The 25,820-nt window shown below is 37.2% G+C and overlaps 1 protein-coding gene across 2 annotated transcripts in view; it reads right to left on the reverse strand.

The window, feature by feature from the left end:
* The window catches only part of Rich (Guanine nucleotide exchange factor subunit Rich), a 579,939-nt gene that overhangs the window by 354,722 nt on the left and 199,397 nt on the right, over window positions 1-25,820 (reverse strand). For both annotated transcript variants that reach the window (XM_090378010.1, XM_090378009.1), the window contains exon 13: window positions 15,303-15,341. In XM_090378010.1, coding sequence (XP_090234136.1) covers window positions 15,303-15,341 — 39 coding nt within the window. The remainder of the gene's footprint in view (window positions 1-15,302; window positions 15,342-25,820) is intronic.

The following is a 25,820-nucleotide window of genomic DNA, read 5'->3' on the forward strand; positions in this document are numbered from 1 at the left end:
AATGAAGGAGCTGAAGAACAAAATAAACAGGTAGCTAGGAAGGCACATCCTGTTTGTGATATACAGAACCTTCACAAGTAGAGAAAAGGATGTCATTGTTCTTTTATATAAGACAATAGTAAGGCTGTGACTGTTGTTGTTTTAAGATATTAGGCACATCAGTGACTTAGGCCATATTGCATTGTATATATTTTGTTTGTAAACTGCATGTGTTCTGTGGTCAATCTGCCAATTTTCTGGATGAAAATCTCAAGTTTCCAGGAGAAAAAAAGCCCGCTACCCTCACTGCAGACCGACTAACTGAGCCACACTTTGAAAAAGGCCAATAAAAATTTCTCATATCATTGACAGGATTTGAACTCAGGTCTTTTCTAACTGGTGTGGGGAGGATAGTGATTATACCAAATGCGATACCCACAAGGGCGGTAAGACAGCGTTTAGAATAATGTGTCATGTCTGAAGGCCACATTTGAAAAAAGGTATAGAATTTCTAGTAAGGGTTCAAAAGAAGGACAACCAGACTGGTAAGGGGTGCTAATCAATGCCATATGAAGAAGGGCTGAGAATGTGCAGACTGCAAAGCTTGGAAACTAAACATTAGTTGACATATATAGGATGAGAAGTGCAAACTGAAGTTTAATATTGCCAAATGCAAAATACCGCATATGGGTAAAAGTAACCCCAGAGAAATGTATAACTGTGTGGTACTACACTTAGGGTGGTAAAAATGAGGGGAAAAAAAAAAAAAAAAACTGGGAGTAATTGTGCAGTCAGATATGAAGTTTTCTGAGTAATGCAGGGCTGCAAGAGCAGGTCATGGGGTATTGTTAATGATATACAGGAATTTTGCTAGTAGTAAAAAGGAGGTGATTATCCCTTTACATAAGGCAATGGTCAGGCCACGTCTTGAGTATTGTGTACAGGTCTGGAGGTCTCATTTTAGGAAGGATGTAGAGTTGCTATAACGAGTACAAAGAAGGGGGTGGTCCTACCAAGAAAGGCTTAAGTTCTGCAAGTTGCAGTGCCACAAGACTAGGCACCTGCGAGGTGATCTGATTGAGGTGTATAAGGCCTTGAATGGGTTGAGCATGCTGAATTCTGATGTGATTCTTCTGCTTGCTCAGATTACAAACCTGAGGGGGCATAAATTCAAACTGAGGAAAGACAGTTGTACAACAGATGTGACTTCCATCTGTTGTTGTGGAAGCTGATAGTTTAAATAAATTCAAAGAGGAACTGGACAAACTTATAGAGGGAATAGATGTGTGAAATTGGGGATTTTTTTTTTGGCTGATGCTACATAAGTGCTACACTAAAAGATTCAAACGATGTAAATTTTGGATACTATTTCTATTATAAATGTAGCATGTGTAGATAAAATGAAACCTGACATATTGAAATCTGGAGGAAAAATAATGCCATGGTAGTTACATCATGTTAATCCAGAGATTGTACTAGTATTTGCCATATGGTTCAAGGAAGCCAACGGTTTTTGCTGCACCAGCATAATAAAATAAAAAAAATTATGAAAACAATTAAAACCATTCTTACATATACTACTCCTCACACAGATGCTGACCTTTGATTTTCCCATACTGTCAGCCCCAACCACCCATGGAGTGAACTTATTTCGGTGCTTCACAACCAGTCGTCTAAAAGAAAACTTCCTAAAGTCCACTTTATATTTCTTTCCTAGTAATTTTAATTTATGATAACTAATATCATTTATAAACATGAAAATTTCATCTTGATTCACTTTGCTATCCTCTAAAGTGGGTAGACCTCAAATGCATCCCCCTCTAAGATGCAGAGTTACCAAGCTCAGCAGTCCACATATTCAAAGTCTGTGTAGCCTGCATGCAGTATTCCAAGTACAGCCCATTACAGCTTTATGCAAGTAACAGGAGTGAATGATCAATAGGGCACAACAACCCCTCCTTGTCATCTGCAAATGTCTCTCTCCTCCTGTAATGTCTTCAAATTTGACTTCTAATATGCAAGTTGAACTGTTACTTTCCAAAGGGCAACTTTGAAGCATTAAAACATATGAGTAGCTGTCACATTTCTGACTGTCACTGAAGCCTGTCTAAATCATTCTGAAGGAGTCCTGCTTGACAGTGAACCCATCTCCTGATCTTAATATCACTCACAAGTTTTGATATCACTCCTTGTATCCCATCATTAAAGTAATTTAAGAAAATCAGAAATGGAAGTCCAAGCACTGATCATGAGGGACCCCGCTTCTAACATGCCCAATCTGAAGAGCAACCATTAATCACAATCCTCTGTCTCCTCTCCTGCAGCTATTCCATAATCTAGCTAAGAAGACTATTGTACAAATTGGAGCAGAATGGTATTAAGGATGGATAAAAGGATGGTTGAGTGGGAGAAGACAGAGGGTAGTAATCAATGGGCGCTGCTCTTCGTGGACTAATGTTATTAGTGGAGTCCCACAGAGTTCAGTGTTGGGTCCACTATTGTTTTGTATATTTATCAATGATACTGATGAAGGAATATCTGGCTTAATGTTTGTAAATAATACAAAGGTTGGCAGGATTGTTAATAACAGTAATGGCAGTGTACTACTGCAACAGGATCTATTAAATTTGGGCAGATAGGCTGAGAAGTGGCAACTGAAGCTTTACATTGACAAATGCAAAGTACTGCATAAGGGGAAAAGGGTTTTTTTTTTTTTTTTTTTTTCGTAGTTGTTGGTGCATTGGCTTCTGTGGCCATAATGCACCTCCCAAGGTTTTTGCAGTACTCTGATCCAAGCCCGAGGCGGGAATCAAACCCACGACCTTTGGGTTGCTAGGCAGGCACTTTACCCATTCGGCTAGCCTGGTCAGCAGGGGAGACGTAACCCCAGAGAAATGTACCAACTGTGTGGTACTACACTTAGGGTGGTAGAAAATGAAAAAAAATCTGGGAGTAATTGTGCAGTCAGATATTAAGTTTTCTGAGCAATGCAGACAGTCTACCAGAGCAGGTCATGGGGTATTGTCAATGATATACAGGAATTTTGCTAGTAGGGAAAAGGAGGTGTTTATCCCTTTGTATAAGGCAATGGTCAGGTCACATCTTGAGTTCTGCATACAGGTCTGGAGACCTCATTTTTGGAAGGATGTAGAGTTGCTTGAGCATGTAAAGAGAAGGGCAACAAGACTGGTGAGGGGAACAAAGGGGTCCTCTACACAACAAAGGCTTAAGTTCTGCAAATTACAGTGGCTGGAGACTATGCACTTGGAGGTAATCTGATTGAGATGTATAAGGCCTTGAATGGGTTGCGCATGCTGAATTCTGATGAGATTCTTCTGCTTGCTCAGATTAAGAACCTGAGAAGGCATAAATTTAAATTGAGGAAAGACAGTTATAGAATACATGTGCAGAATTTTTTTTTTTGGCTGATGCTACATAAGCTCGATATGCTTGCTTTCTTGCATCACATGCCTCCATTACTACTACTACTAAATGCAAAGTACTGCATATGGGTAGCAGTAACCCAAGATAAATGTACCAACTCTGTGGTACTACACTCAGGGAGGCAGAGGATGAAAAAGACCTGGGGGTAATTGTGCATATGAAGTTCTGATATGAAAATATCAGAACTTCTGAAATCAGATAAGAAGTTCTCTGAGCAATGCAGGTGGGCGGCCAGAGCAGGTCATGGAGTTTTTTTCAATGATATATAGGAATTTTGCTAGCAGAGACAAAGAGGTGATTACACTAATGTATAAGGCAATGGTCAGGCCATCCCTTGAGTACTGTGTACAGGTCTCGAGGCCTCACTTTAGATAGGACGTAAAGTTGCTAGAAAGAGTACAGAGAAAGGCAACAAGACTGGTGAGAGAAACAAAACGGTTCTCTTACCAAGACAGGCTTAAATTCTGCAAGTTGCAGCATCTGGACACTAGGCACCTGCAAGGTATTCTGATTGAGGCGTACAAAGCCTCGAATGGTTTGACCAGGTTCAATGCTGATGGGATTCTTGCTCAGATTAAGAACCTGACAGGACATAGACTGAAATTGAGGAAAGACTGTTGTAGAATAGATGTGCGGAAGTTTACCTATAGCCAGTGGGTAGTTGATTGCTGGAACAGACTTCCATCTGTTGTTGTGGAAGTTGATAGATAAACATTTAGAGTGTGCCTGATAAACTAGATAAACATTTGGAGTGTGCCTGAATGGGTGAAATGGGAAGGTTTTTTGTTTTGGCTGATGCTCTATAACAGCGTTTCTCAAACTGTCTCACATTCTGTGAGATGTGAACAAGTGTTCTGCAAAAAATCATAATTAATAATTAAAAATAAAAATAAATAAAATATAAATAAATATAAATATAAATAAATAAATAAATATAAATAAATAAATAAATATAAATAAATAAATAAATATAAATAAAATAATTAATAAAAATAAATAAAATAAATAAATTTTGCATATTTGTAGCCTACAACACTTTTGTATCATTATAACATTTAACATAATTTTTTTTTCGGTTATTAATATACCGGTATAGACTAATAATCAAATAGACTGCAGAACACTTTATTTTGGCAGGCTTTGCATAGAGAAGTATGCGTAGAGGCAATGATACCTACGAAAAAGTAGCAATGTGGTGATCTAGTATGCCATTCGTATGCGATTTAGCCTGGAGTAAATGGGTTGAAGGAGAGGAGGAAGTGGACCGATATCATAACTAAACTCACTTCCTTGTATAAATTTCTTTTTTTGTAATTATTAGTATTTCGAAATATTATTACTAAAATATGTGACCATAGATTTGTGGTTAAAAAGGGAACTTTAAAACGAAAAGCAAAGTACTTCTAGTAGTACAACTGTGGTCGATGAAAACGAACACAATATTGTTACACTTCAAAGTGAGGATGAACAATCGCAGCCTTTTGTTCCCCAGAAATCCGAATTAAAAAAACAGGAACCAACTAATAAGAGACCATAACGAAAGTATAATGACAGTTATTTGAATTTTGGCTTTACATGTGTAGGAAATGAAGATGCTCCTGATGCACAGTGGACCGTGTGTAATAAAATATTAGCAACAGTTCTTTGGCTCTTACTAAACTTGTTTCGTAAGTGTTCCGTGAATATGTTGTGAGATGAAAAGTGTTCCATAACTAAAAAAGTTTGGGAAACGCTGCTCTATAAGCTTGCTTTCTTGCATCATATGCCTCAACTAATGCTAATTAACCCCACTGGGCCTTACTTGCCTTCAGGTTCAAATGTTTTTCTAATAAACAATCTTCTGCAATTTAAACATACCGATTACATAATTCTCAGCTTCAATCAATACTGTTCTCCTCTCTGCAAAGAGTCTTTCGTTTATAAAGATCAATGCAAAGTATCTGTTCAATTGCAGGGTTATCTACAACTTTCCTGCATCCATTATAGAATGGTCCAATCTGATATGTTCATTTCTTCTTTATATTCATATACATGAAAAAATTCCTTGTTTCTTTCCTCTCTCAGCCAGATTTTTCTCATAATTAGCCTTTGCCAGCATAATCCCTTCTGCAGTACTATTACAATTCAACTTATATCTATTATAAGCTTCCGAATTTTTTAAGGCTCTGTTTTTCATCCATGTCATATATTTTTTTGTTCTATTAAACTGACTGGCATGTAAAGTTATATATGCATTCATGACTTCCGTAACTATTTCTCTTAAGGTATTCCATACTTCTTTATTCACCTTCCTTATGCCATCTGCCCAGTTAATAAAGACCATGTAGTATTTTAGATTATCATAATGTTCTTTTCTGAAATTAAAACCCATGTCTTTACCTTTCATAACTGCAACCTCTTTCTTAATTATCCAGCTTACAATTGTGTAATCACTCCCTACTGAGGGTTCCTCTACAGTCAGCCCTCAGTTTTCTGAAAAACAAGTTCCAAAAGATTGGAACAAAGCATTATTTGAGCTAATATATAAAAGGGAAATAAAGTTGAATGTTTTCACTCAAGTTTTGCATTATCTCAGAGAAGACAAATTATAGAAATTATTGAAGAGACAAACTACAGAATTTCATAGGAATATAATAAGAAACTGTAGGATTTATAAACCTGAAAAACATGCAACAAAATATCTAAAAACTGCTATTCCAAATTTTATAAAAATATGGTCAATATTTTACGGAGAATATAAAATTTGTATAAAATATAAAAAATTTCCAGGGAGTATCAAAAGTAGCACTGAAAACTGACTTAAGGTTAAACTTGGTGTGAGACAGGGATGAACCTTAATATTACTTGTTTTTATAATTTTCATTATTTAATAAAAGAATGTACATCTGCTCTAATTGAAGTGCTGGATCATTATATATGTTTATGATATTGTGCTGTTAAATAGCATCTTGCAAATATTTAAAAAATTTGGATCAATTAGATAAAGATTGTAGAAAATTTGGTAGGAAAATTAGTTACACATAATCAAAGATGATGACTGCTGTAAGAGACAAGGAAATCTATAGTATAGACTAAACAGCCAAAAATTGGAACAGGTTAATAATTTTTTGCATAATAGAAGCAGGCATTAATGAAGGTAGAAGATAAGACATGGAAATAAACAATGTAATGAGTAAAGCAGGTGTAGGAAGCCAGTTAAATTCATTTGGAAAAAAAAAAAAAAAAAAAAAAGCCAAAATACAAAATTAGCAGTATATAATACAGTTTAAATCTACTTTAACCTTGTTCAATAAATTATCTACCTTTACAATAAATATGCTTGATATAAAAAAAAACTGTTTTACTCTCAAATGTCTGTATCTTATTTGCACAAGTTCAGTGAAAAGTTAAACCTTAATGGAAGAATGGAAAAAATATTAAAGTAGAAAACCCAAAGGAAAACATAAATTTCATGAAATAGGAGCATCAAGATATCATCAAACTTTTGACAAAAGAATGAAATGGACTAAAAGTTAATCATGAACAGATGAAAGCTGTATATGGTGATGTTGCTCCTTCTGAATATCAGATAAAACTTTGTTGTAAGCAGTTTAAATGGGATCAAGAATACAGAGGGGATAACTCCCTGCTTGGAAGCAGCAAAAAACTGAAGACCTGGTTATGCAGGCTAGACATATTAAAGTGTTCATGATCACTAGAGAATGTAATATTTCTGAAGGATTCATAAGGTTCATGGAGAATGGTCAGTAACATCCTCCACGAACACTTGGCCATGCTAAAGATCCGCTCACTGAGCGGCAAGAATGCGCACACCTCTTCAGAAACAGTGTGGGCTGAAATCTGTGAGGAAATTTTACATATGCATGATGCAGATTCACTTGTAACTGGTGATGAAATATGAATTCAGTAGTGAGATTCAAAAACAAAACTATGGGTCACTCTGCACAAAAAATTCAGAAGTCGATCCTCTGCTTGGAAGATTTTTTGGGATATGGAAGGAATTCATCTGGTAGACTACATACCACGTAAGAAGAAGAAGAAGAAATCATCAAAATGCTTAAGCTACTGTTCTCAAATATTTAAGAGAGGCCATAAAGGAGCAGAGATATTGCCATGAGGTGTCTTGCATCTTCATGACAATGCTCCTATTCTCAAGACCCATAAAGCAATTGCTGCTCTGAGAGATTGTGGATTCCAGAAGTTAAACCAGTTAAATTCTACAGTCCAGATTAAACAGCTTTTCAGACACAAAAACACTTCCCCCCCAGGTATTTTCTCTCTTTGCCCTCATGTATTGAACTCAAGGTGATACATATATTGTTAATAAAAAAAAATAGGCTATGGCATTTCCTTATTACTGAGGTAAATAACTTTTTGAGTGACTCTCATATGAGCTAAGAGGCAGATATGAAATAAAGGAAGAAATCAAAAATCTTAAAAAATGAGTTTTAAAAAAACAAATGAAACAGATGGAAGCAATAGCAAGGCCATATTAAAAACTGAGGAAATAAGGGGAAAAAAATATTGGGTAACAAATGTCTAAGCAAACTTAAAATACTATGAGCATGTAGAAAGGATGAAAGAAGGATGGGTAGTTAAAGGATGATTAGTCAAAGCAAAAATGAATGGTAACAGGTAAAGAAGCAGACCAAGAAGAAGGTAGACAGATGGTGCCAAGCAAGCACTAAAAGCAAAAGAGCTTAGCCTAAAGATTTAACAGGAAATAGAATGGCACTTGGGGAAAACAGTGAATGCAGAACTAGTATGTCAGGATGACTAATTTGTACTATCTTAGTGACCTTTAGAGTCACTGGGTATGACATATTTGGAGGATGGACGGTAATTTTAGCATGATAATGAGGAAACGCAAGTGGCATTTGGGTGGTGGATGATAGCATGTGCAAACGATATTTGGGTAAATACGATTGCCTACATATATTTCATAATGCAGGTGAAGAAATTCTGATGAGTGTTGTTTGAAAAGGTTCACCATAGTGAACTGTAATTATAGATTTATTGGAACAGGGCACATCAGTAGCAAAGTACCATACACATAGCTGATGAAGGGGCACTTCACCTCAAAAGCTACTGTATATTTTATTAGTTATGTCCATATTTCATTGTATTTTAATGCTTTTATTTTATATTTTATTATTTAATGCTTTTATTTTATATTTTATTATTTAATGCTTTTATTTTATATTTTATATCTGATTTAGTACTTTATGTAGATATTATTTATTTATTTTAAATTTATGTTGATTCAGTTTGTTGGTCATCACTAGAAAGTTTTGTGATATTACACAAATACCCCCCCCCCCCCCACAAGCACACGCTCATAAGTACATGTATATTAGTCTGTAGAAATGTTTGTTCACAGGCTAATTCACATTGTTGTGTGGGCTGAAAAACATTCCACCTAAGACTGGTTAACTATAGCCACTAATGAAGAGGACTAAATTCCTCCAGTCAGCAACAGGAATCAAACCCAGACCTCTCAAAACGAGTGGCAGGTAGGGCTTACAATATTGAGATCCCGAATACCAGGATCCCAGTCATTTTTTTCCAGTATTGAAATGCCGGTATTGATACAAAAAATACAGGTTTTTGGGTACTAATTAAAAAACAAAAAAATTGTTTAATTATTTTTTTACGATAGAATACCATGCGACATTGCAACCTGCCCATAATTCTCGGACAACTTCATGTCTGACCGTATCGTAACTCCCAAGTCCTGTTCCTCCACTACTGACTTTAGTTCAACTCCACCAAGTGTATAAGTTATTTTGGGGTTGCTGTTCCCCAGGTGTAAGACCTTGCATTTTGCTGAATTAAAGCATAGCTGCCACTTTTCTGACCATCCCGGAAGTCTCTCTAGGTCACTCTGAAGAAGCTCTGATTGGCGGCAATCATTAACTACTCTACTGATCTTTAAATTGTCTGCAAGTTTAGACCTCACGCCCTCCATCCCTTCATAGATGTAATTTAAGATAATCAAAAACAACAGTGGTCCCAATACTGATCCTTGGGGAACCCCACTTCTTACATTAACCCAATCTGAGGAATAACCATTTATTACAACCCTCTGCCTGGTGCCGTCAAGCCATTGTGCTATTCATCTTAACGATTTTCCCTATGATTCCAGCTTGCTCCAACTTATAAAGTAACCACTCATGTAGAACTGAGTCAAATGCTTTTCTGAAATCCAAATAAACAATGTCGAAATTATTCCCTAAATCCAGCTCACGAGTGACCTGTCAAAATGCCTAACCAGATTCGTTAAACATGATTTTCCCTTTACAAAACCATGCTGTGTATCCTACAGAATTCCATTTCCATCTAAATTATCCTGAATTCCACCTTTGATCATTGCCTCCACGATTTTCCCTACTACTGAAGTTAGACTGGCCAGTCAGTAATTTCCCGTGACACTTCTAGAACCGCCTTTATGTTCCAATTTACACCAATCCAACGGAATCTCTCCTGAATCCAGTGATGCTTTCATAACTAGCCTTACTGATTCAATGGACTCACTTGTCGCCTCCTTTAAGATTATAGAGTATATGCCATCAACCACAGGAGCCTTACTCACCTGTAGGTGCAAAAGCTTTCTCATTAAATAATCATTTGAAATTTCAACATCATTAAATTACATTTTTTCAACTTCACTTCCATAATATCTCACTGACACAAAGGTTTTTTTTTTATGTAAATATCGATGCAAAGTAACTGTTGAGTTCATCTGCAACTTCAGCTATGGTATCTAATACTATCTCACATCCATTACATAAGGGTCCAATCTGAGGGTCCAATCTGATTTGTCCTTAACTGCGCTCTTTGCTCTCTTCTTTATTCTTTATCCCCACTCTTTGCTCTCTCCCAGACTCAGTAAAGATACTACAGTGAAAATTATGCTTCACTTAATAAAACGTCTTTCTTCTTCAGAAAATGATGAACATAATTCAACCAGGGAAAATCAACATGAAACAGAACAACAGTGTTCCGCAAATTCTTTCCAAAATAAGAAATTGCCTGACTCCAATGAGATTTTAAAAGATGAACTTGAGTCGGAAATTAATGAAATACTTTTAACTGTTTTTGCTAAAAAATAGTTCAATAACTAGAAATTAGATCCATTTTAAACGATCATACTATTGATTGCTTATGTTTCTTAAGAGCTCACTTTATTCAGACAGATAGTGTGGATGCTTAAACATAACTAAACTTTGAAGTAACAATATGTATTTCTTGTTTTTAGAATAACTGTATTTTAATGATTTTTTTTCAGAATATTTATTATTGCAATAAAAGTTTATTTAAAACATGAATTCAAGTAATTACAGTACTTGGTTTTTTCCTTACTTTATTGCACCTAATTGTCATCAAAATTTATTGAGAAAAACGTTTGTTTTTGGAATACCGGTAGTAAGATTTTGACCGGTATTGTAAGCCCTAGTGACAGGCAACAATGTATCTTTCCAACTATGCTGCCATGGAGAGCTAGTAGAAATGTACTTGTTTTGTTTCTTATGTAGGGTGGCTCCTGAATGCCAGTTCAACTTTGCCTAGCAGCAAAGTACTGAAACTTGTAGTAAGGGATTTTGTCACCATCACGGACAGATAATTTCAATATGGTGCGCAATCCCCAGCATCCACCAGACATGTTTCGCAGCTGAGATGCACTGATAAAATGTTGAATTGTTGTAGCAGGTAAGTGCTATTCCAGGCTGATTAAATGTCACTAAACAGTCTGGATGAAATGCAATATGTCTTACTAATTCATCCCAGATGTGCTCAACAGGATTTTGATTGGGGTGAGGGGTAGGAAGGCTAATCCATAAAGATATACCCTCATGCTATCAGCTGTGCCCTATGGGGTGGAGTGTTTTGTCCACTTACAGCAGCAAGACAAGGAAGGACCATGGGTCAGAGGAGGATCTTATCTCCATATCTGCATGCATTCAGGGTCATGTTCCTGACATACCATACAAGCAATCCACCTCCACAGACCTAATTGCGTTCCAATATATAAACAGGGTTGTGTTTTAATTCCTCTTTCACTTCATGCTAGGCCTTAACAAGAATCTCACTACAGGCTTATACATGGATTAATCTATGAAAAGTGAATTGTGCCATTCCTCTGGCCCTGCAATGTCAAGTGCTAAATGGAACACACACTATAAACCTTCTCACATAAATTCCATGTTTGTGCAAATGACTGCAGATGGTTTGAGTTGACACCTGTGTTTCTGTTGCTTCTACAAAACATCTGAGTAGATGGACAGCATTGAGTAGCTGAGTAGTGCTCAAGCATCAACAGCAATGAGTAGAGGAGCAACCTTGCCTTTGAGTTGTTGATGGTCAATAGCCCTAACCTGGACATCTATAAACAGCTTCACTACAATAATCAACAGAAGTATTATCTTTCACAGCTGCAATTCAAGGATGAGAAAAATTTGCAATATGGTAGAATATTTAAAAAAATGGTCACATGCCTAAATTACATACATTTAAGTGGCAGTGATCATAATGTATTGATGCTGAATTTACTTAAAGATATAACTACCATCAAGGGTACAGGAGGGTTTTTTGCTTTCGTAAAGGTGACTACAGTGCTTTCAGACATTTTTTAATTTTATAGAGTGGGAACAAATGCTGACATTACCAACAGTAAATTCTAAATGGAAGCATTCGGGGAAATAATCACAGAAGCTGCTAGGCTTTTCAAGGGGAAATTTTGTGTGAACAATCTGACTGAATACTATGATGCAGTCACAAAGGAACTAGATGAAAAAAATAATTTCAATATTATACAGGGTGATTCACTACCAGTGCGACAAACTTGTAGGAGGTGTAGGGGCCACAAAGACGCATCGGAATCACATAGCATTGCAGGGTCCAAAATGTCTTCGTCATGCAGTAGAGGACGTTGAACGGGAGGTCGCGTGAACAGTGATCCTGCTGGAAGTCAGCATTTGCGAACCGTTACTGTTGAAGAAACCAAGAGGCAAAAGTCCTCCGGAGTGGATAATCCGCAGGCTCCAATGATTGGACGTGTTGCAGATGGTATGAACTGATTTGGTTTGTTGACAGTATCCTCCATACAGTGGATTGAGAAATACTCAATCGTTGGCCTATCGCTCGAGTACTCATACTCAGATTGCCTTCTGCAAGACGTAGGACGTTCTCCTCATTGTCAGGCATCCTCGTCGTTCGCTCTCGATTCATGGTATCTCCCACGAAACAACCAGTCTCACGTAACCTTCTGTGCACACGTGCGAAAATCGTATGATGAGGAGCACGCCCGTGTGGGAAACGTTCCTGGTACAAGCGCAGAGCGGCCCGCCCGTTACAGTCCGCAGCTCCATACGTGAGGTGCATGTCGGCCAGTTCAACGTTTGAATCCTCGTCCATCCTACTGCCTCGGGAACCGGTTCGCAAATGCTGACTTCCAGTGGGATCCCTGTTCACACGACCTCCCGTTCAACGTCCTCTACCGCATGACGAAGGCATTTTGGACCCTGCAATGCTATGTGATTGCGATTCGTCTTTGTACCCCCTACACCTCCTGCAAGTTTGTCGCACTGGTAGTGAATCACCCTGTATACTTGGATTTCAGGAAAGCTTTTGATACTGTTGCACATAAAAGACTGCTGCACAAATTAAAGCAGCGTGACATTAAAGACAAGTTACTTCTATGGATAAAAGGATGGTTGCATGGAAGAAGACAGAGAGTGATTATCAATGGACACTGCTCTTTGTGGACTTAGTGGAGTTTCCCAGGGTTCAGTGCTGGGCCCATTGCTGTTTTCTGTATTTATTATTGATACTGATGAAAGTATATTAGGCTTAATGTCTTAGCTTGCAGATGATACAAAGGTTGGCAGGTTGGTTAATGACAGTAATGAATGTATGCTACTACAACAAGATTTAGAAAAATTAGGCAGATGAGCTGAGAAATGGCAACTGAAGTTTAGCATTGACAAATGCAAGGTACTTCTTATGGAGAATGGCAATCCCAGATTAACGTACAATGTGGTACTGCATTCAGGGAAATGGAGAATGAAAAAAGACCTAGGGTAATTGTGCAGTCAGATATGGAGTTCTCTGAGCTGTGTAGACAGGCTGCCTGGACAGCCCATGGAGTTTTGTCAATGATATACAGGAATTATGCTAACAGACATAAGAGGTGATTATCTCATTGTATAAGGCAATGGTCAGACCACATCTTGAGTACTGCATACAGGTCTGGAGACCTCATTTTAGGAAGGATATAGAGTTCCTGGATTGGGTACGGAGAAGGGCAATGAGATTTGTGAGGGGAACAAAGGGGTTCTCTTACCAAGAAAGACTTCAGTTCTGCATATTATAGCATTTGGCGACTAGATAAAAAAATTCAAACTGATAAGGATGGTTGCAGAACAGATGTGTGGCAATTTCTTTTAGCCAGCGGGTGGTTGATTGATGGAACAAACTTCTATCTGTCATTGTGGAAGTAGATAGATTGAATAAATTCAAGGAAGAACTAAACAAATTACTAAAGGGGATGATGAGGTGAAATGAAAGCTCCCCCCCACCCCTTGGGTGATGCTGCAGCATAAGCTTGCTTTCTTGCATCATTGTTCACTACTAATAATTGTGATAATTATATATTCTTCTGTTGCTTAATTTTTACATTCAGAAATCACTCACAAAATCCATGCTTTGCTGAGTGTTACTGCTTTGTATATTGTAAGTTACATATGATTATGGCAACTTTGTTTAGCTCCTTGAAGTACCTGTTTCCTGATACCAGTTGAACTCTGTAAGGTACATATAGCTGCAGTTATGCTAAACAAAACCTTGACCTACTAAATATTCTTAGCAATATGTCACAACCTGTGATCTCCATGATATTTACTACTCCTAATATTTTAGCCTCACTATTTGTTAACTATGTTCTGCTTTACAACTTTTGCATAGTCACTTCAGATATTAATTTTAAGTCTGATGATGACTCCTTTGCATTTACATCCTATTCTAGTATAATCAAGTGTCTAAATCTTTCAAAATAAAGATTATATGCCATAAGAAGGTCCAGAATACAAAAAACATTTAAATTTGCTAAATGAAACTTTTTTATAGTGTACTTTAATCATCCTGTTTTCAGGAGAACACAGAAGGCTGAGATGGTCTGGACATCTACACATGAATGAAGAGAGATGGCCTAAAATTTTGAGTTGATACCACAAGGGAAGAGAAGACGAGGACACCCTAGAAAATCATGGAAGGAGAGTGCAATATCAGCTATGAGAGAGAGAGAAATTTGAAAATCAAAGATGCCCAAGTCAGGTGACTTTGAAAAATGAGAATGACAGGGTGACAATCTGTCGTATTAAGTCAAACATAGATGATAGACTCATCAGTATTAAGAAAGGCATATATATTTTACAATGTAGAAACTTCTACTGTATGAAATAAATTTGTTTCTGAATGTTGTAATTAATGTTATCAGCACTAATTTGTTTAAATATATTTTCTTGTTTTTACCACAAGTAACAACACTTCAAAATAAGCTGCTTAAGAATATGCAACAAGTTATTTGAAGGAATTATTGCAATCAGAATATTAGTGTCACCCTATGCCTTTCAGACAGATATGTTTCCTTGTGCTGCTTCAAAGAGAGGGTGAGAGAGATATTAACTATCCAATTATATGAAATGCAGACATTCTATATATGCATTCATGTACAGAAAACACAGCACAGTACAGCAAAGCGTACACACACACACACACACACACACACACACACACACACACACACACACACACACACACACACACACACACAGAGAGAGAGAGAGAGAGAGAGAGAGAGAGACAAATTAACAGAAACTTACTCTGACTGGCCAATTATTTCCAAGGTAAGTATAAGGAATCTAGATAAAATTAAAATAATAAACATTTCAATAATAAAAAGTGTTTTTATAAAGTACTTTTATATTTATAAATGATATTTTAAAACTGAAACATGGAAAACTTTAAAAAGTATACCAAAAAATCTATAAATAATGAGAAATTGGATTCGCCTATTTCAAAATGTTATGGCATTACAACAACCCAAACATCAGAAAAATTCTAGATTAGTCACGCAACAAAAGAAACAAATGTTCATGATCTCAAAAATGTACTCCATCAAAAAAAAAAAAAAAAAAAAAAAACACGAACGCTACTAGACAACATGGTAGTAATGTGGATATTCAGCTATACTTCCAGCTTGAGGACCAGGCTGGTTGGTTCACACTACCAGATTTGATCTCATCCCATCTATTGATGCAATGCCCATATTCAAGGACCCTCTATGTTGTTATATGCTTGCTAAAATCTCCATTTCATCCTCAGACTTTAAAGTGGCTAGTCAACTCCAAAACTTGCAATGGAATAGATGATATTGCCAACTGCTACTTGAAAATCAACAATTTTCTTCCTATAGATCCTGACAAATCTCTACAACCAAAGCACACATATCCATGTATCCCTAAATTGAAAACACCGCAGGATTACTCTGTCTCCAAATATGAACCACAATAACCAAAAAGACTTTAGGCCTAAACCTATTTTCTCCCCTTTACTAAAGCTCAAACAGAATTCTCTTTAAACAAGCAAAATTTTTTTTTACTTCTAGGTCAATGTCAATTCATTATTCATCTTAGCCCATTTAGTTGAAATGTGCCTGCTTCAATTATTCTCACAATTCATGCAACATGGCAGAAAAAGGAAAATCTTCACTAATGCTTCTTTCTTGATATTACTGTTATCTTTGATTCACTTGTTGTTGGTCCTCAGCTATATCTGCTCTAGAACAATTACTGCATTTCAGAACCCCCTGATGACTAGTTCAGTGATTTTCAACCTGTGTGCTGTAACAACATTCCAGGGGTGCCTTATAATTTTGGTTTAAGTTACTTAAACTTATATATTTTTTAAATGTAATGTTTATTTCATTATAAAATAGTGTATGGTATTCACTATATGGTATCCTTTTAATTTTGTCATCTATAATTGATGATAGTACCTCTACATAAAGAATAAAATTATTATATAAGTATACAGGGTGTTTCAGTTAAACGTTTCAGAACTTCTAAGAGGGGTAGGGTACATCCTGACAACTCGAAATCATATAGCAATGTGGGGTCGGAAATGCTTTCCTGAAGCGGTGTTGTACACAGAAGCACCATAAAGAAAAGAGACCGTAAGTGAGAAATCGTTTTAATAATACATGAAAAGAAGCAAAAGGTACATGGATTAAAGTAAGTGTTCGAAGTTTCTTCCACGGGCTACAATGCACGCCTCACATCTCCGACGCATGGACATCCGAACATTCTGGAATACTCCAGGCGAATTTTGAATTTCTTCGGCAGCTACTGCGATTCTTGCAACCAGCTTCTCAGCACTGTCAACAGGGGTGTCATAAACTAGCGATTTCATATGACCCCAGAAATAAAAATCAAGACATGATAGGTCGGGTGACCGAGCAGGCCAACGCACGGAACCACCACGTCCGATCCACTGTTGACCAAATGTGACATCCAGGTAGTTACGAACATCTCCGCTATAATGGGCAGGGGCTCCATCGTGTTGGAACCACATTGTCTGTTGCGTCGATGCAGAAATCTGTTCATCTCTCAAAAGTTGTGGCAATACTTGCTGCAGAAAGATCAAGTAGATAGGTCCAGTTAGACGACACGATAACAGGTAAGGTCCGATGAGGTGATCTCGCAGGCCAACGCACGGGACGTGGTGGTCCCGTGCGTTGGCCTGCTCGGTCTCCCGACCTATCATGTCTTGATTTTTATTTCTGGGGTCATATGAAATCGCTAGTTTATGACACCTCTGTTGACAATGCTGAGGAGCTGGTTGCAAGAATTGCAGTAGCTGCCGAAGAAATTCGAAATTCGCCTGGAGTATTCCAGAATGTTCGGATGTCCATGCGTCGGAGATGTGAGGCGTGCATTGTAGCCCGTGGAAGAAACCTCGAACACTTACTTTAATCCATGTACCTTTTGCTTCTTTTCATGTATTATTAAAACGATTTCTCACTTACGGTCTCTTTTCTTTATGGTGCTTCTGTGTACAACACCGCTTCAGGAAAGCATTTCCGACCCCACATTGCTATATGATTTCGAGTTGTCAGGATGTACCCTACCCCTCTTAGAAGTTCTGAAACGTTTAACTGAAACACCCTGTATATAATTTGTATTATGAATTGTAATTTTGTTTATAATTATATTATAATAACTATCATATAACATTTTTTTGATTATATATATATACACAGACGGAGAATCAGATCTAATAGGCAGAAAATTGATAGGGGTGCCACAAAATAAAATAAATTACTTAAGGGTGCCGTTATTAAAAAAAGGTCAAAAACCACCGCTCTATTTCAACAGTTTATTTTATGATCACACGTTTATCTTCTCTAACATATTCACAATCTGTATTTGGAATATAAGTTTAGACTTGCCCAAGGAAGAGCCCTCTCAGCTTGCTGTTCTCAGCCATAATCTTTCCTTTTCAAGTCACCACAACTTCAACTCCTACACTGATGGCATTTTTCTGGCTTTACCAGCCTCTTACAAGTAATATTAACCTTCTCAATCCATCATGTATGGCTCAACAACTTATTGATAACTTTCTGGGGTTATACTGAACTTTTTGGTTTGCATGACAAACTCCTAAATACCTTATATTTACTATTTTCTCCTTTTATGATCTCTTTCCTACAAGTTAGAAAATTTAATCTGAAGTAACCCCCCCCATAAACCAGATTAAATTTTTTAGGTGTACATTAGTACTGAACATACACAAAATACAATAATCACACTTCTGTATTATAGCCAATTTGCACCTCAGCTCCAGAATATTTTTAGAGGGACAAACATTACACTGATTTTTTCATCATATAATAAACTACGTACTTTTTTCAGCAAATACAGAAAAACATATAAATACAATATTCAAGACAAACAATATAATATACCTTATAAAATGCCAATGTGGATGTAGCGCATGCTACATCGGTAGCACCAACACAAAATATGGAACTTCCAGAACAGCCAACAATAGTTTCAAATCAGACCAACCAGGAAATGAACTCAGTCAGCACATACACTCTTTTAATCATGATCCATTAATAGATAACACAATTACACTAATTACACTTAAATCAAATTATAAGATATTTCAGTATGAAGCCCTAGCTATAGAATGGTTCCGCCAAAATAGATTATTCGAAATTTTAAACACTAAATTAGCCACGAATCTATCACCAATATGGCAGCTCACACAAATAAAATTTCCACATGTTTAACGTAATACATCCTGGGTACCACGATACTATAAATCAACACTTACAAGTCATGTCATTTGCCAACTGATGACGACAACATCGAAAGCTTCTCGTCCAGTTCTTGGTTTTTCAACACACGAATCTTCTTCATATAATTTTATAAATAACCAGAAAAAAGGTGGTGCACTCCTCTTCCTAGAGATGTTTTTAAATTAATTAATCTATTAATATAATTGGAAACTTTTACTTTTCTTTATGTAAATTTAACCCTAACCAATACGGATCTAGAGGTGAGTACTAAGATAATAAACTTTGCCAAGAATCTTAATAGATAATCAACAGTACTTCAAGCTTTCAGCTGTAAAATTGGTCATTAAAAATTATAATAATAAATAAATAATTATCGAGGTATGTGAAATGAGAAATATTTCACAACTTTTCACATGTAATAACAAAGGCGAGTTTCATTTTTATTAACGTACAGTCATGCAGCTTGATGTATAACAGTTACAAATTAAAACAACAGCTATGTCGTTTATCATGCATAATCATACTTACTGAGGAGGAGGTTAGGGGGGAAGAGAGAGAATCTATAATTTTGGATACAATTTTCTATTTAATAATCCATGCAAAGAGGTAGCATCCTTGCTTTTTAACACTGTTACTTACTCACTGGATTTCCAAACTTAGCTTAAACTGCTCTGACAAATTACAGCTATATAAGCTAGTCAAAGAGCACTTGCATAAACAGTAACCAGTCTGACTAATGTAAATTGTTGAATGGTTGTAAGGAATTAAATTATTTTTTTGCATGTAAATTAAATAGCTATTTATGGAAGATATTAACTACAGAAACTGCTTCAGGAGGGTTTTTTTTTTTTTTTTTTTTAATTTTAATTATTACTTTGCTAAGCCAAGTTAAATGACAAAACATATAAAATTTTATCACATAAGATGCAGAATTACATATAATAAACAACAGTGTTAATTTAATATTAACACTGTTGCTTATATACAGTGTTAATTTAATATTAACACTGTTTGCTTATATACATCAATTTTGATTACATCAAATTAATTGAAGAGACTTAACCTCAATATTTTCTTATGAAGTCCTTCAATTCTGATTATCATTATATTACTTAAATTAAAATTATAGAAATTACTTAAATTAATTATATAGTAATATTTAATTATTAATATATAATAGTCGAGAAATGAAATTTCATGAAAACTCCTTTAATTTTTGTTGCCCCTTTCACATTTCGGACTTTCTGGTTGTTCATATATATGCACCAGGGAAGTAGTTAAATCTCTTCTCCTTTTAAATACCATACACATTTTGCTTCTATACTACCTGTAAACATGACACTAAGTCGAAAAAGCTTCATTAGCTTTAAGGATAGTATATTTTATTCGTAATTCCATTTGTTCTATATATTTTATTTTATGCTGCTAATGTCTTTTTTTTTTTTTTCACTCGGTTGTACTTAGGATGATTTATTATAGTTCCAACTGTCACAGTCAGAGCCAGAAATTGTTGATACCAGATATTTTAGACTGTTTTCTCTTTCAGGTGCTGAAAAAATTCATTTAAATAATTAATACAATTTTAATTTAAGTAATATAGTGAGAATCAGAATTGAAGGGTTTCATAAAGAAATACTGAGGTAAGCCTCTTCAATTAATTTAATTATTTATAATGTGAAACAAACTGAACCTCATTGTTCTGATATTTTTAATACTATATGATTACAAATGGAAGAAAAACAAAAATTTCTCTAAATAGGCCTACAAGGCTGGGACAATTCATATTGAACAATTAGACTTTACACCAGCTGGTATTCAAATAAACAAATTCCAATCCTGCAACTAAAACACTTTATTTACAATAAAATAAAATAAAATAAAATACGAGCGTATAAAATGAAATTAAATGAAATAAAATAAAATACATAGTAGTCTAAAACTGATGTGATTTAATTTACAATAAAATACAAAAATATAAAATATGATGATAAAAGTGATAAAAACAATTAATAAAATACCCTGTAGCTTTTGGAGAGAGCGATCTCCTTTCTCAACAGCATATTTCTGCTGTGTGGCACATCCGTAAATAGCAGATCCACGGCACTCGTCACATGGTTCCTCGGGAGTAAAGCCGGAATTTCCCATTTATGCACTGGAACCGGAAATGGCTCGGGAGTGCGCTAGCTGAAACCGTTCATCTCGCCCAAGCACCATGGTTTCAAAGAGGGGATGTAAGTGTACACCCTTGTCTCTATTAATGGATTTGCTAGCTGCCCCAATACATAAACTCTCAAGCCATTTACGGTCCCAGAACCCCTGTGCATGATCCGTGATGACAGCACCCTCCGGGGAGATTTGATGTTGCTTCTCCCAAAAATGTTCTGCCACAGCAGACTTCCCATAGTTTGTGGACTTTATTGCATTCATATGCTCCCCCCCCCAGACGGTCTTTCAGTCGTCGCCCCGTCTCACCTACATAACACACCCCACAACCCGGGCATTTAATTTCGTATACCACTCCACTGTTGGCTTCTTTCGTTATGGGGTCTTCGACACAGGATATCACTGTGTACAACCTCCATCACGGGAGTTGCACACAGCATATCTGGCATCCCCGAATTATTCGTGCAACGTGGTCTGAAAGGCCCAGATAGTAGGGAATGTATGCAGTGCTCACAGGGGCGAACGGCTCAGTACGGGTGGACTCCGCTCCTCTAATAATTCTGTCCAACACCCTCTGAGGGTAGCCACATTTCTTGAGGTCTGCCGTGACACGAATAATTTCGTTATCTCTGTCCTCGGAGGTGCTACAGTGGGACCACAACCTATCTACTAAAGCCTTGACAACACTACCCTTGTGTTGGCTGGCTTGTGCTGAGGTATACTGAGTATATTGACCTCAGCACATGGGCTTTCTAAACACCTTGGTCTTCAGCCTACAACCATCCCTAATAACCAACACATCAAGGAATGGTAGGTTCCCTCTGCTTCCACCTCCGAAGTAAATTTTTGAGGGTTTGGAATTTCCCATGCATAAATGGAAAAGATTTGTTGATGACACATTCACCATTATACAAAAGGGGAGGGAGGATCAGATACTTGATGTCCTTAATAGCTTCTCCCCTTTTATTAAATTTACTTTGGAGGTGGAAGCAGAGGGAACCCTACCATTCCTTGACGTGTTGGTTATTAGGGATGGTTGTAGGCTCAAGACCAAGGTGTTTAGAATGCCCATGTGCCGAGGTCAATATACTCATTATACCTCGGCACAAGCCAGTAAACACAAGGGTAGTGTTATCAAGGCTTTAGTAGATAGGGTGTAGTCCCACTGTAGCACCTCTGAGGACAGAGATAACGAAATTATTTGTGTCACGGTTTGTTCGTTTGTTTGTTATTTGGTTTTTAGGAGCATTAGCAACTAAGGCCATATTGCTCCGGGATATGCGGTGGTCATTCCCTGACCTTTCCGCATCCTCCGGACACTGGAGAGCCAGATTTTCGGAACCTGTTTAATCTGAAAGAGTTTATTATTCGTTTGGGAATGCCATAGTGCTGTCCATTCTGATAGGCATGCAGCATGAATCATTAGTTCATAGCCTGAGGCTGGAACAGGGATATTGGTTAAATCTAAGCTGTTTGGGTTTTTTGTAGCTTTATCAGCCTGTTCATTGCCTAAAATACCAGAATGTGCTGGTATCCAGCAGAAAGCGACCAGTTGGTGACGTTCTTTATCTTTAGTAATAAATTTCTAATTTCATTTATAACAGGGTGAAATTTATCTGAGGAATTACTCAAAGCCTTGATTGAGCTGAGGGAATCCGTGTAAATTACTGATTTTAATGAGCAGTCAGGAGGGAGATTTTTTAAAGCTAGTTTAATTGCGAATAATTCGGCTGAGAAGATACTGAATTCAGGAGGAAGGGCTGCTGATACAATTGTATTTGGAAACACTGCAGCTGCTCCAACTTTTGAATTGGATTTAGAGCCATCTGTGTATATTGGTAAAAAATCAATATACTTTTGAGTGTGAACAGCATGAACTTGCCTGATATTTGATGACTGCAAAATATTCTTTCCCCACTGACAGAGGTAAGTGTCACAGGTCGGTATAGGAGTTTGAACTCATGGTGGTTGGGTACAAGTGACTACTTGTTGTACGGAATGGAGGGATATATTCCAAACCTGCAGTAGTTCAAGAAGGCAATGACCAGCTGGTTTTACTATGCTAGGTTTATTTCTGTACAGATTTTCGAATGGTAGATTGAAAAGATATGGCTGAATGGGATGCGAGGCACAACTTTGTATCTTGACAGAATACTTTAGCAATAGCAGTTTCCTACGTAAATATAGTGGCGGCTCATGAGCATCAATGTAAAGGCTATGTGCGGGCGATGTTCTGAATGCACCAAGTGCAATCCTCAGTGCACTGTGTTGTACTGGATCAAGCCAGCGTAATGCGCTCTTTCTGGCAGAGTCATAAATGGGAGCTCCATAATCAAGACGGGATCTGATTAATGCCCTGTATAATCGAAGAAGGCAGGTTCGATCTGCACCCCACGTTTGTGCAGATAAAGCTCTTAGTATGTTTATCTTTTTTAAGCAGGCAGTACGTACTTTTTTAATGTGCTCTAAGAAATTTAGCTTGTTGTCCATGATTAAACCTATAAATCTAATGTTACTAGTGACTGGGCGCCTCCGTAGCCAGGTAGGAAGGAGCAGCAGTGCGTAGCACACGCTTCTTGATTAGACCGGGGTTCGAGCCCGTCACCACCAAATACGGAAGATGCGGAAAGGTCAGGGAATGACCACCGCATATCCCGGAGCAATATGGCCTTAGTTGCTAATGCTCCTAAAAACCAAATAACAAACAAACAAACAACAAACTAGTGACTGGGATGGAAATATTAGAGATGTGAAGTTCAGGATCCAGATGAAATTTGCGTTGTCTACAAAAATGGATAGCAACTGTTTTCTGTTGTGATAGCCTATAGCCGTTAAGGCTGGCCCATTGCTGTATTTTATTTAATGATATCTGAAGCTGTCGTTCAATAGATCTCATATTTTGGGAATGACAGGAGATGGCAAGGTCATCTGCATAAAGGTAAGTTTCTACAGTATTTGGAAGTTGTTTAGTGATAGAATCTATTCTTAGGGCAAAAAGAGTGGCACTCAGTACAGATCCCTGTGGAACACCTTCTTCCTGAATGAAAGTTGCAGAGAGGGCATGTTGGTATCGTACTTGAAACGATCTAGTGTGTAGAAAATGCTTTATAAATATAGGAAGGTTGCCCCGCAGACCAAGACAGTAAAGGTCTCTTAGTATGCCATGCCGCCAGGTGGTATCAAAAGCCTTCTCTATATCTATGGAAACCATTACTAGATGTTCATGCTTAATAAAGGCATTACGAATGGCAAATTCAGCCTTAACCATAAGGTCCAGGCATGACCTGTTTTGACGAAAGCCATACTGACTACTGCTCATTAACTGTTCTGATTGAATGATCCAGACGAGTCTAGAGTGGACAATTTTTTCTAGAATTTTGCTGAGGCAGCTTGAGAGGGATATTGGTCTATAGCTATGGGGATTGGTTGGATCTTTTCCAGGTTTTAGGAATGCCAAAACAGTAGAATGATGCCAAGAAGTTGGATAGACATTTTCTAGAAAAATACGATTGTAAAAGAGCAGAAGGAGATGCAAAGCTTTGTCATCAAGATGTTGTAGCATGACGTAATAGATTCCGTCTGGTCCGGCAGCACCATTGTGGGCTGTTCCGATAGCATGTAAGAGTTCGGAATATTGTAGAGGTTTGTTATACAGCAGAAGAAGAGCAGTTTGGAAGTTAATAGAATGCTGTTCTGCAGTGTTTTTTATTCTCTGGAAAAGTGGAGTGTAAGCTGCTGCCACTGAGATTTCAGCAAATGTGTTGCCCAAAGCATTTGCGATATCTAAAGGATTAGATAGATCTTGCCCATTACAGGACAGAATTGGTGAAGGTACATTAGGAAACTTACCAGAAAGCTGTCTAATTTTTTTCCATATTATTTTGGTGTCAGTGTTTTTGTTAATGCTTGAGGCAAAACGGATCCAGGATTCTTTCTTGGCTTGTCTTTGTATGAAGCGTGCTTTTGCCTTTGACTTCTTATAATTTATTAGATTGGGTGTTGTTGGATATTGCAGAAACAAATTCCAGGCTTTATTTTTTGCTTTTTTGGCTTTTGTGCATTGCTCATTCCACCAATAATTATAATGCTTATGAACCGAGGGATTTGACAGTGGTATTGTTTCTTTAGCTACATTTAGGAGATGTGACGTGATGTATTCTGTCACATCATCGATAGGCTGGGGACGGATTTTTTGCTCATCAAAAGATATTGATGACTGGAATTTTGCCCAGTTCGCTCGGGCGAATTTCCATTTTCTGAAGGGTTGAGCTGGAGGAGCCTGTGCTATTAATAGGTTGCATACGATTGGGAGGTGATCACTACCCATTGGATCATTTAAAACATACCACTCTATGGTCGGGACCAGTAATGGCATAACAAATGGAGAGATCTATGGCTGAGGTATGACCACTTGGGAGCTGAACGTTTGGGTTTGGTTTGAGTTTTATTGACGCATCAGCAACTGAGGCTATAATGCGCCTGGGAGCTGAACGTGAGTATGTGTGCCAGTATTGAGTATAGTGAGGTTTACTGCCTCTATTAGGCTCTCAATGAGTCGACCTCGTCTATCTAATTTAGGATCGCCCCATAAGGGGTGGTGCCGTTGAAGTCCCCTAACATACAGAGAGGTGGAGGTATCTGTATAAGGAGATTTTCAAGATCTTTTAAACAATAGGTACGGTTTGGCTGTAAGTAGATTGATACTAATGTTATTTCAATATGGAGTGTTATACGCACAGCGACAGCTTCTATTTCAGTTTGAAGTGGAATATGTTTAGTGGAGTCTTTGAATTTATCAGGATTGCTACACCACCATGGGCAGTATTTGTTGTATTACGATCCCTTCGATAGAGGCAATAGTTCTTTATCGAAG

The sequence above is a fragment of the Mastigoproctus giganteus genome, chromosome 7 (assembly GCF_048544385.1).
Source record: "Mastigoproctus giganteus isolate SK-2022 chromosome 7, ASM4854438v1, whole genome shotgun sequence".
Taxonomy (NCBI): Eukaryota; Metazoa; Arthropoda; class Arachnida; order Uropygi; family Thelyphonidae; genus Mastigoproctus; species Mastigoproctus giganteus.